The sequence below is a fragment of the Pan paniscus genome, chromosome 17, assembly GCF_029289425.2.
Source record: "Pan paniscus chromosome 17, NHGRI_mPanPan1-v2.0_pri, whole genome shotgun sequence".
In the NCBI taxonomy this organism is placed as follows: domain Eukaryota; kingdom Metazoa; phylum Chordata; class Mammalia; order Primates; family Hominidae; genus Pan; species Pan paniscus.
Genome location: NC_073266.2, coordinates 94,794,892 through 94,808,957, shown reverse-complemented (window position 1 = coordinate 94,808,957; position 14,066 = coordinate 94,794,892). Strand labels below are relative to the sequence as shown.

At 46.8% G+C, this 14,066-nt stretch overlaps 1 protein-coding gene across 1 annotated transcript in view; it reads right to left on the bottom strand.

Moving 5' to 3' along the window:
* Positions 1 to 13,088, bottom strand: part of GALR1 (galanin receptor 1) — a 28,863-nt gene extending 15,775 nt beyond the window's left edge. Inside the window, exons 1-2 of the mRNA XM_003827308.5 lie at positions 11,231 to 13,088; positions 6,148 to 6,213 (exon numbers count right to left, since the gene is read on the bottom strand). Of these exons, the coding sequence (XP_003827356.3) occupies positions 6,148 to 6,213; positions 11,231 to 13,072 (1,908 nt within the window). The 5' untranslated portion in view covers positions 13,073 to 13,088. The remainder of the gene's footprint in view (positions 1 to 6,147; positions 6,214 to 11,230) is intronic.
* Between the last annotated feature and the right edge of the window lie 978 nt (positions 13,089 to 14,066).

Here is a 14,066-nt window from a genome sequence, read left to right as displayed (position 1 = left end):
CTTACTGATAAGATCCATGCCTTATCAACATCCACAGGGCAAATGGTAGTGTGCCCTGAGGCCGGAGTGTTTTCTCTGGCAGTGTTTGTTAACTTTGTGTGTCTGTGACTCATTCCAAGTTTACCTTTTAATTTTTACTAGTCCCATTGCTCTTAGAGCCATGGATAAGAATCAGGTTCTTTTTCTTGGTTTACCAGCAGCTTTGAAATGAGATGGAATTACAGTTTGCAACATAAATATCAGGAAAGAAGGCTTAATGGGTATTTGCATAAACTATATCATCTGTCTCAGATTATTCCCAAAAGAGTTTAATAGAAGGCCTGTCAACACTGACTATCCTCCCAGCTAAATATCTCCAGGGGATTACTATTTTCTTGTTTATCAAGCATCTCAGGCCATTGAAGTTGAAGGCCTCCTGGTTGGTAAAAGCCAACTCCCTGCAAACAGGCCCTGGGCACCTGGTCCTGCTATCTTTGAGGTGAGTCCAATTCAGTCGTAGCAACGACAATGTGGCAAATACACCCATGTGCATGGTTGAAAACAGTAGATGATTTTTGTCTTCATTCTTCCCTTGCAACGGATGCTGGTAGAAGATGGGACACGGGGCAAGAAGTTCCATGCCAGTGGAAAACCATCTTTCTTGATTTACTACTGCTCCACACTGTCAAACTCGGGAAATAATATATGCCTAGCATAGATAGCATAGACACGCTCAAAGTTAAAGATCTGGCAAAATAATGCACGTGTACTAATTTCAACCCCGGGATTTAAGTGGGTTAGTATGCCCATCCTCAACCAGTGCAAAGCTTTTTTTTTTTTTTTAATTCGGATAGCTATACCTCATCTCTTATGGCTTTAAAGCAATTGGTAGAGTTTACTAGTTACCCAGGAATCTGCCTTTTTAAAAAGCTCAGCCAGATACAGTGGCTCATGCCTGTAATCCCACCACTTTGGGAGGCTGAGGCAGGAGGATCACTTGAGGCCAGGCATTCTAGGCCAGCTTGGACAACATCCTGAGTCCCCACCTTTAAAAAATGTTTTCAAATAACTTAGCCGGGTGCAGGAGTGTGCACGTGTAGTCCCAGCTATGCAGGAGGCTGAGGTGGGAGGATCTCTTGAGCCCACAAAGTTGAGGCTGCAGTGAGCTATGATCACACCACTGCACCCCAACCTGGGCAACAAAGCAAGACCCCATCCCTAAAAATAAATTTAAAAGGAGCTCAAGAAACTGTTTGGAGAACCACTGATGAATTACATAAAAGTTACAACAAAAGGAAAGTTGTCTTACCCACCTCAATTTAAAGGCAATAAAAAATGCTTAGTATCAACCCCTAAGGCTGAAGCATCTCCTTTCCTTAGAAAGGGCTGGAAAAGCCACTTCCTTCCTGTCTTTCCCATGGAAACATCAGAAAGTAACATCAGAAAGTAACAAAACACTGAATCTGCAGGAGGGTGATTTTAGACTTCCAAACTCCAGGACTGCAAGAAATACATTTCCATTGTTTATGGGCCATCCAGGCTGTTGTATTTTCTTATAGCAGCCTGAACAGACTAAGACCAGTGGACACAGCACACAGAAAGTAACATAGAGAACTCCCCTCTGTGGAGGATGAGGCTGATTTTTAAAATTTATTTATGACGTGATTCTTTCTACTCTCTTACAGGGTCCTCCGTCTCCGTCAGACGGGCATGTCCCCTGTGTGTGCACTGCTTCCCTCCTTTGTCTATTTAGCATATAGAATATCAACATTATCTTTTGATGGAGAAAAAATTATTGTTTAAAATTATGTGCTAAATCTCTATACAAATTCTTCTTACACTTGAGTTTAGGTCTTTTAATAGCATGGTTTCTTTGTGCTCCTTCTGCTGAAAGTATCTGAAAAAATATTAGTCTCTCTTCTTATTGTGAGATGCTCTTTTTCAAATCATCTGAGATGTCTGTTCTTTCTTCAAAGAATTTTACTCACAATATGTCTAATGGAATTTGGCTGGGGAGAAAAGAACTGAATAAAAGGTGAGAATGATAAAAAAAAAAAAAAAACCTCACAAATTGTATAAATGACATCCAAAAACCTTACTGAATTACTTTAAGCCAAAGAAACAACAAAAAAAGCAAACATTAAAAGAACCCAGTGGCTTGATAGGACATCAAGAGGTCCTTTAATCCAATTCTCCAGGAAGCAACCATCCAGTATGGGTGTCTATCCCATTTTGAGGTCTTCCAAGGTTTTAACAATCAGCTTTGAGCCAGAAACATTTCTTTATGTCTAGCAGAGTTTAAGAAAAGCATGTGATCAATCCTAGCACTTTATTCCTGCAGTAGAAATCCTATTCTTCTTTTGCACTTTCTCCAAACATGGAGAATAACTGTTAGCATGTTTATCATGAAAGACCAATCTACCCACCCCATAATAATTATAACTCTCAACGGGAAAGCCCTGTATGGTCGGCGGCACCATCTCAAAGTTTATGTCCCCACCCCGTCCAAAAATTCATAAATTGGAACCTAATCACCAAGGTGATGGTATTAAGAGGTGGGGCTTTTGGGTGGTAATTAGGTCATGAGGTGGGGGGAGCCCTCATAATGGGATCAGTACTCTTATGAATGGGGGCCCAGAGAGCTGCCTCACACCTCCCACCCTATGAGGACACAGAGACTAGTGCCCTTTTGAAAGAGGCCCAGAGAGCTGCCTTACATCTCCCACCCTACGAATAATGGGACCAGTCCCCTTATGAAAGAGGGCGCAGAAGCTGCCTTTCGCCTTCCACTCTGTGAGGATACAGAGAGGAGGGGCCATCTATGAACCAGAAAACAGCCCTCACCAAACACTGAATCTGCAGGAGCTTGATTTCAGACTTCCAAACTCCAGGACTGCAAGAAATAAACTTCCATTGTTTATAAGCCACCCAGACTATGGTATTTTCTTAAAGCAGCCTGAACGTACTAAGACCAGTGGATACAGAGCAGAGAAAGGGAACTTTACTTATACATTGAGAGAAAGGGCTGGAAACAAGTAGAGCTGAAATGAGCAAACTATCCAAATCCCTGTCACATCTTCCATTACCAATCAAATGATGAACACGTGTGCACCAGTAGCAATTTTCTGTGCTGAGACCTGGGGAAATACCCACGATGGACCAACCCAGTTCCTGTCTTCAGGGAAGTTGCCATGTATTCTTGCTTTCCTTCCCGAGTTTCCCCTGTCTCACCTCTCCTGCCTCTGTCCCCCTCTCTCTACCACCTCCCTTCTCGTCACGCCTCTGCTTTCACACCCTCTTCTTACCCTTTTTCTGCTCCTCTCTCCCATCTCTTTCTTAGACACACACATACCACCACCACCATTACCATCACCACCATCACCACCACAATTGCCACCATCATCATCACTATTGCCACCACCACCACTGCCACCACTGTCACCACCAACACTGGCACCATCGTCACCAACACCATCACCATCACAATCGCCACCATCACCATCACTGCCATGACCACCATCATCACCACCATCACCACCACCCCTATGACCACCACCACCATCACTACCCACCACCATCACCACCATGATCACCATCATCACCACCATGACCATCATCACCACCATGACCATCGTCACCACCATGACCACCACCAATACCAACACCACCACCACTGTGACCACCACCACCATCCACCACCATCACCACAATCGCCACCACGACCACCATCATCACCACCATGACCATCGTCACCACCACTACCACCCACCACCATCACCACTATGACCACCATCATCACCACCATCACCACCACCATCACCACCATCACCAGCACCACCACCACTATGACCACCACCACCACCACCATCACTATCACAATTGCCATCATCACCACCATAACCATCATCACCACCATCACCACCACCACTACCACCACCATCATCACCACCACCACCACCACATTTATTTATTCTATGCAAACAAGGAGGCAATTAAATACATCAACAAAGATCTGACATCTGTTCAGTAGCTGTTAAGGGTCAGAGGCTGTGAAAACGAAAAAGAAAATCTTCATCCCTTCTTCAAATGCTAGATCCTCATGGTAAGAATAAGCAAAAGATAATTTTATATAGATATATTTAGTATATGTATATATGTAAGCACATATGTATTATACATACATATACTCACATAAATCTAAATATTTGTGTATATATGTGTATGTGTATATAACTAATTACTGAACTAATCACTGATCTTTAGGTTTTTTATTGTAAAATAAAATAGAAGCTTTTCTAATCATTTTTATAAGACCTATTTTTTAAGTATTTTGTTCTTCTCTGAGACCTTCACAATTTCTCTCCAATACTTTTTCAAATATGGAGACTAAAACTACCATCGACACAAGTAAGATTCAGCAAATGTTAAATAAATGTTTGGTTTTATTTCTTTTGGTAAGCATAAAATCTTTTGAATCATTAACAAACATTTATCACAGATCAATGGCGTCTTCCCAGTTAAAGTTTGACGAGCTCAATCCCTCCCAAGGGAAATTAACCTCTCCCTTCCCTGATGCTCCAAACACTGCCCCCTTGAACAGGCCTTTGGGACTTACACACTTATCTCTTCCATTACAATGTTGGCTTCCATGCGGAGCCCGTTCCTCTTAGAATCCCCTGGGTCAGCTTGGTCCTACACAGAGCAGGTGCTCTAAAAATAACTGTCCTAGGAGAAGTCAGAAACTATCCTTAATTGTCTTTAAAGAACCATTTTCTTAGAAATAAGAAGTGTGACTCAGAGGAAAAATAAATAGATATACCAGAAAAATGGAAAATCTCTACCATAACAGCACATCACTAAAAAGAGAGGAGGAAAGCACCAACTTATAGGGTTTATTCCATTCATATAACTTAGCACTTGGTCAGCTGCTCTAATCAGGGGCCTAGATGCCTAAAATGAAATATTCATAATAATTGTTCAGATGTAAGAAAGGATCAATGGAATAAAGCCATAACATGGTCTTGTTATTTATATTGCACCTTGTATTCTTAGGTGGTTATCCTAAAAACTGTATGATTGCATTTCTAACATAAGCTAATTTTTTGCTGCCAGGAAAAAAAAAGTCTTAATGTTTGTGCTCTATAACCAATTCTCTACCACTGGTTTTGACTCTGGACTATCAGATGGCTTTTTAGCCACATTACTGTTCATAAAGAAGGAAAGTCAGGAAAAGCTGTCCTTTATTCAAGTAGAATTTTTAAGTAAACATGATTAAACATGATCTAAACTATAATTTCTATAAATTATGTATGTCATTGATCATAATAAATATAAGAAAAAAACAAGGTATTTTAAGATGTTATTATTACACTTTTGGGTTAAAATGTCTGGTTATAACTTCCTACTCCTTAATCATATTGCCTAATAATCTCATTCTACTTCCTAAAATTAGAAGCTATATAGGTATTTTCTGAGTAAGAGTTAATTTAACCTTGATTTGTGAAATAGTTTTCCCCCAAAATGTAGAATGTCATGACCATCAATAAGTCAGATGCTGTAATACCACTCAGGAGAAGCTTGTTTAAATCGGGGTTGGGGGATGAGAAAGTCAGTTAGCAACGGGAGGAATCTGCTTTCAGCCTCGTCCACTCTTCAGTCTTTACCTGCCGGGTCAGAGTCAGCACATGTGGGCGAAAGATGCAAGGACAGCCCAGCACTCTGGTTGCTTTAGGGAGTGATTATAACAACGTTGTCTTAAACAAGAACCAAACCAGGGCTTTTCGGAATCACATCAGAGATTGTAAACATAAAACAAAATGACTATACTTTCCCTCTAAGTGTGCATGTCAGCAACTCTGCACTCTGCACTCTGTCTCAGTCAACCTAAGCACACCTCCTGGTGAGGGGCAGAATCAGCAGAATCCGCATTTCCTCATCTCCCCAGATCTTCAGCTAAGTTTGAATGCAGCACAGAGTGACCCACGGTGCCCTTGCCAAGGCCGACCCTCCATTCCCATCCTAACGGTGGGAGGCTCATCTCAAACCTCCTTAGCCTCACCAAGGGTCCTAAATGTTACAGGCTTTGGATGGACGTGAGGACAAGTAAAAAAAACAAAGGTAAACTAAGCTCTGAAAAGTAACATATATATATATATGTGTGATCATTACCTTTTTCTTGGATGCTTCAGACTTCTTTGACATGTTCTTCAACTTTTTATGCAAGTGATTAAGGACCTGAAAGACACAGACGATTGAAATCAGTTCGCCTCACCTCTCATAACCCACTGCCTATGTTGCATTAACAATTATTGACATGCTGAAATGGTAACATCACTATTCATAAGATCATTAAAATAAAAACTCAAATTAGGTGATTAGGTAACAATGAACATGAGTTGCCAAATACATTCTTTTCTAACACTTAGGAGCAGCCAGGAAGGCTGATGCACAGCCAGACAAGTTCACAGCCATAGCACCTGTTTGCAGAGAATGCCCAGGGCATGGAGCTCTGGGGTTTTGCCCAGAAACAGCCATGCCATGACCCACTCAGGCGTGCTTATTACACTATTGTCTTCCTTGGTTTCTTCCAGGACCCCATATATTAACAAACACCAGGTCCCTACCACATGTCAGGCACAAAGTTAGATCCTGGATGCATCGAAAAACTAGAGATTTGCCCTTCCGAAATTCACCATCTGATGTGGAAAGCAGGCAAGTAAACAAATGAAGATAATATCATCAGACATTTCTTCAGTGCAGCCAACCCAAATATTGCCAGCGTTTGTGCCAAAATATTCTTTCTCCTTTCTCTTATGGGCTGCCTCCACTGCAATTCTCCTTACGGCAAATCACCTCCCATCAGGCTTCCTTTCATTCTTTATTCAAATCCTACCCACTGTGCTGTGCTTTCAGACAACTTATTGGGGATTCAGCGTCACTGATGATTTACAGAACATTTTTGCAAGGTTTGACAATTAATGTCCCTGTCAGGGAATCTCCTTGAAACACACTGACTCCCTCAATTAAAGAAACTATTTTTGTCTTTTCTTGCCAGTGTAATACTCAGGAGAAATGATATGAAAATGTGGGGTTTTAGATGTAGGAATTTCCAACATATATTTGGTCTTAGACAACATTGTCAAGCCTGCAGAACTGTTACTTAAGTTCATTGCTATATCCCATCTGAGGGAAAAATCTAGAGAAAATCTAGCCCCAGGGTGACTAATGCTTTAGATCATCTGTAGATTGCTGAGAAGTCTCTCAAGGAACCAGAAGCCATGTTCCAACCAGTTCTTTGTTCCCTGTAGCATGGAAATAATTTAATCGAATTGAACTTATTGCAAAAGCCTGCTCCATTCAGCCAGATGAGGCACTTTCAGAGCAATTAGTCACACCCTACTTGGAAGCCACAGGATATATTTACCAGCTGCCCAGGCCCTATGCAGGTGAACAAGCAGCCACCCCAGGGACGTGAATTTCTGACTTTAAATTCTCTCCGCTACCGAAATGCTTCCCACTTCCTGAAATGACTCAGCAACATCTGCAACAAAACAAGTGTTTACGTGCCGCAGGAGCATTTGGGAAAACACTCAATACATTGACAAGGTGTTAGTTTACTGTTCTACCAGCTGAAATGGGAGTATCAAAACCTGAATGCAAGGCAACGACAGAACAGGGGTTTCCTGCAGGAGCAAATGAGAGCGTTTCAAAGGGGAAGGAAAGGGCTGGAGGAGGCAGGACCCTGCCCAAGAGGACAGGACTGCCTAGATGGCTCAGTGGCAGCCTTCCCAATGGGAAACTACAGGACAACACTGGTCACTGAGGACACAGGAGAGACAACAGGAGAGGCCGCACAAGCAAAATCAGAGAGGGACACCTGGACAAATCACAACAAAATGTCCAAATGTGACCAGCTTCATAACGCTGCCGAGCTCCAATTGTTCCTTCCAAAAAGGAATTCGGATCACAGCTCAGCCACTTCAAAACACCCAAGAATGTTGAATGCTGTTAAATGGTCAATGGAGAAAATACCCAAGTCTATTTTTATTAGCTCTGTTTCTCTTCAATAGCTCCTACTCTGAGCACAGAATGATATATTATGATGCACCCCACTGAAGGTCTCGGCAGCAAAGGAGGAAGAATGCAGGTACCATGATAGGGTATGACGATGTTTAAGAAGAGAGTGATAATAACATACTGGGGTCTCTTGGTGAGTCTGTAAATTTCTGAGTGTGCACAGGAAGGTGCTAGCTCAAACCAAACCCACATCCTGCTGGCTACATCCTGGGGATTGGGAGTAACTTAGTCGAGTGGGCCCATTGAGTTTATCCTCATGGTAGACCAAGGAGATTCTGGACAGTAATTCACTGTAAGGGAAGTGAGCGAGGGGCACAGACCTGGTGAAGAACAGCTCCATAGCAGCAGAGGGGAGGGCTCTGGAGGGCTCTTCAGGGGGCACTGGGCAGACCGCTTCAACTCATCCTCCCACCCATGTATTCGATGAGTTTCCCAGAAACTCTCTGGTGCAAAAGACTGTTCCCTTACAAACTTGTGAGAATTTGGAGGCAAAAGGCAACTCTGCAATGCAATTGTCTTAAGTTTTTTTTGTTTATTTAAAGCATCATAACCTCAGGTTGCCTTTTAGCCATCTGTGTTTTTTCAGGCTATCCAAAAGACCTGGGGTTTGGAGGAACAGCTAATCCTGAAACTAATACTCAAGTAGCAAAATCCTTAACTGGATGGTGCACACCTAATGCCTGAGCCAAAGAAAATCAACTTGAAATAACTGGAATCTCCACCTATCCATGACAGCCCCGAAATTAACTTGCAAATATTATGAATATTATGCTGAATTCAAAATATTTTTCCAGTTATGCTTAGAAGCAAACTTTTTCCATATAAAAAAATCCAAATGATCGTGTATTCATTAAAAATTTTTTTAAAACTATTTTCTAAACATTGCCCTTTGTGGGACTTTTATAGACTTGCAAATGACAGAAATGTAGCCCAATTTACTCCCAAAATCTTACTTTGTCATTTCCAGTAAGAAGATTTTAGCTCTTCTCCCTGAAGGCTTTGGGGAAATAAGGAAGCATGTGCTTCAGTTCTCCACAGTAATTAGGAACTTAACAGCCATATATGTTAAGAATCTCAATCTCAGACTTCAATGTCCTCAAGGCCTCACCAACTGTCTCGTCCTCAGAAGACTGGGAATCCCTGTGTTAAAATCCTTCCAGAATCATTCACCAGCTTCATAATCTGGGTCAGGTGTTCCTTTCCAAAGCTCTTTTTCCTTAAATAATAAAATATGGGTAAATAATGAAATAGCTCCAAGCCACAGAGTTGTGCAAATTAAATGAGATGGTGCACATATCAGATAATTGTGCTATGTAAGATAGCCTTTGTTTAGCATCTGCGGAAGACCACATTAATAAACCAGCCATTTTCCAAATAGCTAAGCTAGAGTTCTTTTCCAAATTCCCTTACTGCTACTATATTGGTGGTGGTGGTGGTGGTGGTGGTGGTGGTGGTGGTGGTGGTGGTGATGGTGGTGGTGGTGGTGGTGGTGGTGGTGGTGATGGTGGTGGTGGTGGTGGTGGTGGTGGTGGTGTTTTGAGACAGAGTCTCGCTCCGTTGTCAGCCAGGCTAGAGTTCAGTGGCACGATTTCGGCTCACTGCACCCTCAGCCACTTGGGTTCAAACAATTCTTCTGTCTCAGCCTCCGGAGTAGCTGGGACTACAGGGGCCCGCCACCACACCCGGCTAATTTTTGTATTTTTAGTAGAGACGGGGTTTCACCTTGTTGGTCAGGCTGGTCTCGAATTCCTGACCTCAGGTGATCCACCCACCTCGGCCTCCCAAAGTGCTACTGTATTTCTTCATATTTAACCTTTTGGTGCAGGCCGTTCAGATAATATCCAGCAATATTATTATTCAAAATAGACACAATCTACATAGATGAAATAAGTGGGGGGAAACAGGTGGCTTATAGTAAACACTTTTGTTGATAAAAAATACCTTGTGACTTGAGTATTAAAAGTGATAGTTGTTCTACCTAGTCAGGTTATTTGTGGTCGTATAGTCACAGCCTTATTGAAACAGAATGAGAGACAGCGGTGAAGTCGGGTGGAACTGGTAACAGCTGTATTTCAAATGGCGATGCTCTGGAGCGAGGAGGGTGCGCACATTAGGGTTTACCCCGTGAATCGCCATCACCTGATTATTAAAATAAGCTCCCGTTTACGCAAATAAAAACACGTATGTCAAAGGCTGAAGACGTTTTGATCAGTATAAAGTCTTCAAACCCTTGTGGACTTAATGAGAAAAAGAATGTGAGTGCTGAGCTCTGCCCGGCTGTACAAAGGGAAAAACCATCTCCCACACGCGTGGACTGTGCCTCTGCTACAGTTAGGGTGAAGATCCGCCGCCTCAACCACCTCACCCTGTTCAGGAGACCTTTCTAAAAAGGATTGAAATGGGGAAGCCGAAAGCTCGAGTCCATTCCATTCCAAGTTCCTGGAGCCTGCGGTCAAGACTCTGTAAAGAAACACCCTTTTCCCACTTGGGTTTACAAAGCTAAGCTTCAGAATAAAATAAATTCGAAGCTCTGTCCCCGGGAGCAGCGGCTTCACAGAGCCCGGTGTGCGCATAGCCTTCGGAGCGAGGGCAAACTGCGCACCCCGGGGGAGAGGGGCCGCCCCGCGAGTCCCCCCCGCCACGGCCAGCTGAGAGCCCGGGAGGGAGCTGTGGGGACCCGTCACCCTCGCAAAAGGTCCGCGCTCTGGTGACCACCAGAGCTCTCCTCAGGTCCCACAGCGCCGCGGCTGTAACCTCCCCGAGCAGCTGATCTGGTTGAAGAGTTGCTGGAACCGAGCGGGGTTTGCTGTACCGGGAAGGATGCGGCAGCGCCCGCCTACCTACCGCCCAGGCAACCTGGGGGCGTTGAAGGGCCGCAGGGCCGAGGAAGGGGAGGGGAGGAGAAACTTGTTCTACCGGACCATGCGAAGTGAACTGCAAACTTTCCCCAGCATCTCTCAGACTCCAAGTAACTTTCTTGCGCAAGCCAATGGCACGCTCCAGCAGCGGCCAGGAAGCCTCTCTGCACAGATCCGTACCAGCGCCGCCAGAGTGGGGACCACCGGGGCCAGGCTGCCGCCAAGGCTCCGGCAGGGCCGCGGGACACTGAGACCCCAGGGCCCCCACCGGCCCTCCGCCCTCCCTCGCGCGTCTCGGCCCCGCGACCGGCGTGCACCTTGGCATAGCAGAAGCAGATGAGCAGGAGCGGCAGCAGGTAGCCGAAGACGAAGGTGCACACCACGTAGGCCTTCTTGTGGCGAGGGTCGGGCCACTGCTCCCAGCAGAAGGTCTGGTTGCTGGCGCGCGGGTGGAAGAGGCCCTGGTGGTAGGCCACGGGCGAGGCCATGGCAATGGACAGCGCCCAGATGCAGCCCACGCCCAGCAGCGCGTTGCGGGACACCCTGAGGGAGGAGGAGCGCCGCGAGTGCACGATGGCCACGTAGCGGTCCACGGACATCGCGGCCAGGGTGAAGATGCTCACCAGCATGGACACGGTGAAGAAGTAGTGGATGAACTTGCAGATGAAGGCGCCCAGCACCCAGGTGGGCAGCGCGTACACCGTGGCCTGGAAGGGGATGCAGAAGAGCAGGTAGGCCAGGTCGGCGATGCTCAGGTTGAGGATGAACAGGTTGGTGGTGCTCCGCGGCTTGCCCGGCTTGCTGCGCGCCAGCACGGTGATCACTAGGCTGTTGCCCAGCACGCCCAGCGCGAAGATCAGGCCGAACACCACCAGCGTGACGAAGTTCTCCACGCCGATGCCGAACAGCGGCCCGGGCTCCGGGGCGGGGGGCTCCGGCCAGCTCGCGTTGCCCTCGCTGAGGTTCCCGACCGCCAGCTCCATGGCCCGCGGGGCTGTCCCGGCGAGCGGCGGGGCGCGCGGGGAGGGAGGGCGGGATAGTAGACGCCGGGGGTGGCCGGGGGTCCCGGCGCAAAGCACGGAGAGTGCGAGTTTGGGAGTCTGAGCTTCCCCCGAGGCGCGAGCCAGCGGGAGCGGGGATCCGGTGGCCGTGCCTGGTGGCACCGTCTTTGCGCCGCGACCTTCTGAGAGAGGGTGGGTTCGGGAGCCCGGAACTGGACCTTCTCGGGAAGGGACGGTGATCTCGAGAGCACTGGGGTCCCCTGCCCGGGCGCCTCCGCCCGCTGCGCGACCACGGAGCCCGGGAAGAGGGATCCGCCGGCTGCAGCCGCGCAGGTGGAAAGACCCTTCTCTCCGCCTTACCGCTCCAGATCTTCGCCGGCCGTTTTCCCTGGCTCCCGGAGCGGCTGCGGGCTGCACCTGTTGCTCGGAGCCGCTCCTTCCCGCGGCGCTTCCCCGCACTGCCCAGCGCGCAGCAGTGCACTGTGCGGCTCCTACAGACAGGGCTCCCCGCGCATCCCGCGCGCCCAGCGCCACCTCCCCAGTGGGCTGGCGCCTCCGACTCCCTCCCGGCTTTTCCAGGGATTCCGAGTCGTCCACAGGGCGAGAGCTCTTTTGGGAGGCTTCCTGGTGGTGGATAGAGTCGGGTGCCAGGGGCCTCTCTGCTGCAACTGAGAGGCGAAAACAGCCCGGCTGAAATCCGCGCCCCCTAGAAGTCACGGTGCGCGAGCAGAGACTGGACGGATTCTGGCGGGATGGGTCGCCGCCCACCTCCCGGCTGGAACCGGAGCGCGCTCGCCTCCGCGGAGTGCGGACCTGCCCGGCGGGCTGAAGGCGGGGCTGCCGGATGCCGCGGGCCAGGCGGGCGAGGGAAGCCGGGCGCGCTCCAGGGCGTTCCAGGGCGCGCCGGGGTGGGAGGCGGAGGGGTGCGCGGGCCTCCTCATCCATCAGTGCCTTTCCTCCTCCTCCTCCTCCCCAGGGTGGCTGTCCGTGAGAACGCCTCTCTCCCAGGAATAACCCCAGGAAATCGAGGCTGGCAACGCTCCCTGGAGTTTTGTAAAATTGGCCGCCTAATCCCACCCTCACCCCGCGGCCTGCTAGAGAGGAGAGAAGTGCAAAGGGAAAGGGCCGCGTGAGCTCCTCTATAGACGTGGCTGACATGGAAGGGGAAGGCTGTTCACACCACCCAACCTCACTTCATTTTTGCCTTGTATTACTCATCTGAGGGACATAAACTGCAGCAGTGACAAACAAAATATTTTTAAAGTGAAAGAAAGTGTTTAGTATCTTACTGCCGTAAATGTGGATTTGCCAGAAAGAAATTCAGCCGTTTCGGTATAGCAGGGCCAGTCACATTAGCTTTATAACCTTGGTGGTTCCCAGCTAGAGAGCTGACACTGATTCCTTTATTTGCGGTGATTTGTCTGTTTTCACTTTCAAAAACACCGATGCGTTTCCAGCATTCTCCATCTGGTGACTGTCCATTATGCGCGGACGGAGTGCCTGAGGGGATGGGTAATCCAAAGACCAAAGAGGGCAGGGGCTCTTCGCCTTGAGGAGTTAAGGAAGTAGGATCTTGTTTTTCTACCTTGCTAGCTCTGTTCTGCCTCATTTCCAGATAAATCTTGATGCAGTTCATTGAACATCTATGTATTTTATCTACATTCATTGCTAGGCAGTTCCTTGCAAGGGAATTGTTCTATTCACACACATTTTCTGGAAGACAAAATTGAGTGTAAGCAACTTGCCTATTTGGGTATCCTGCTAAAGCCAAGAATGCTCTTACCTGCCCCTACCTGAGAGAATGCCTTGAAACTTCCTTAGGTGATCTTGCCAATCCGTATTGCTTTTCTTCCCTGAGACGCTCTCCGACCCAGGCTTTCAAAGTATCATGTTGTATTTGACAGCTCTGTTGCATTGAAAGTTAGTAGTAATATGATTTGGGAGAGTTTTTAAATTATGAACTATTTTCACATGAAACAGATATGATAAAATTACATTGAATACCAATGCACCCACCATCTAGCTTAGAATAATTTTTAAATATTATCACTAGAGTTGAAGTCACTTTTATATATTTTCCAGTCACAACCTCCACCTCTCCCACTATCTCCAAGTAACCTAAATTTGTTGTCTATTAGTCATTTCTTTATAC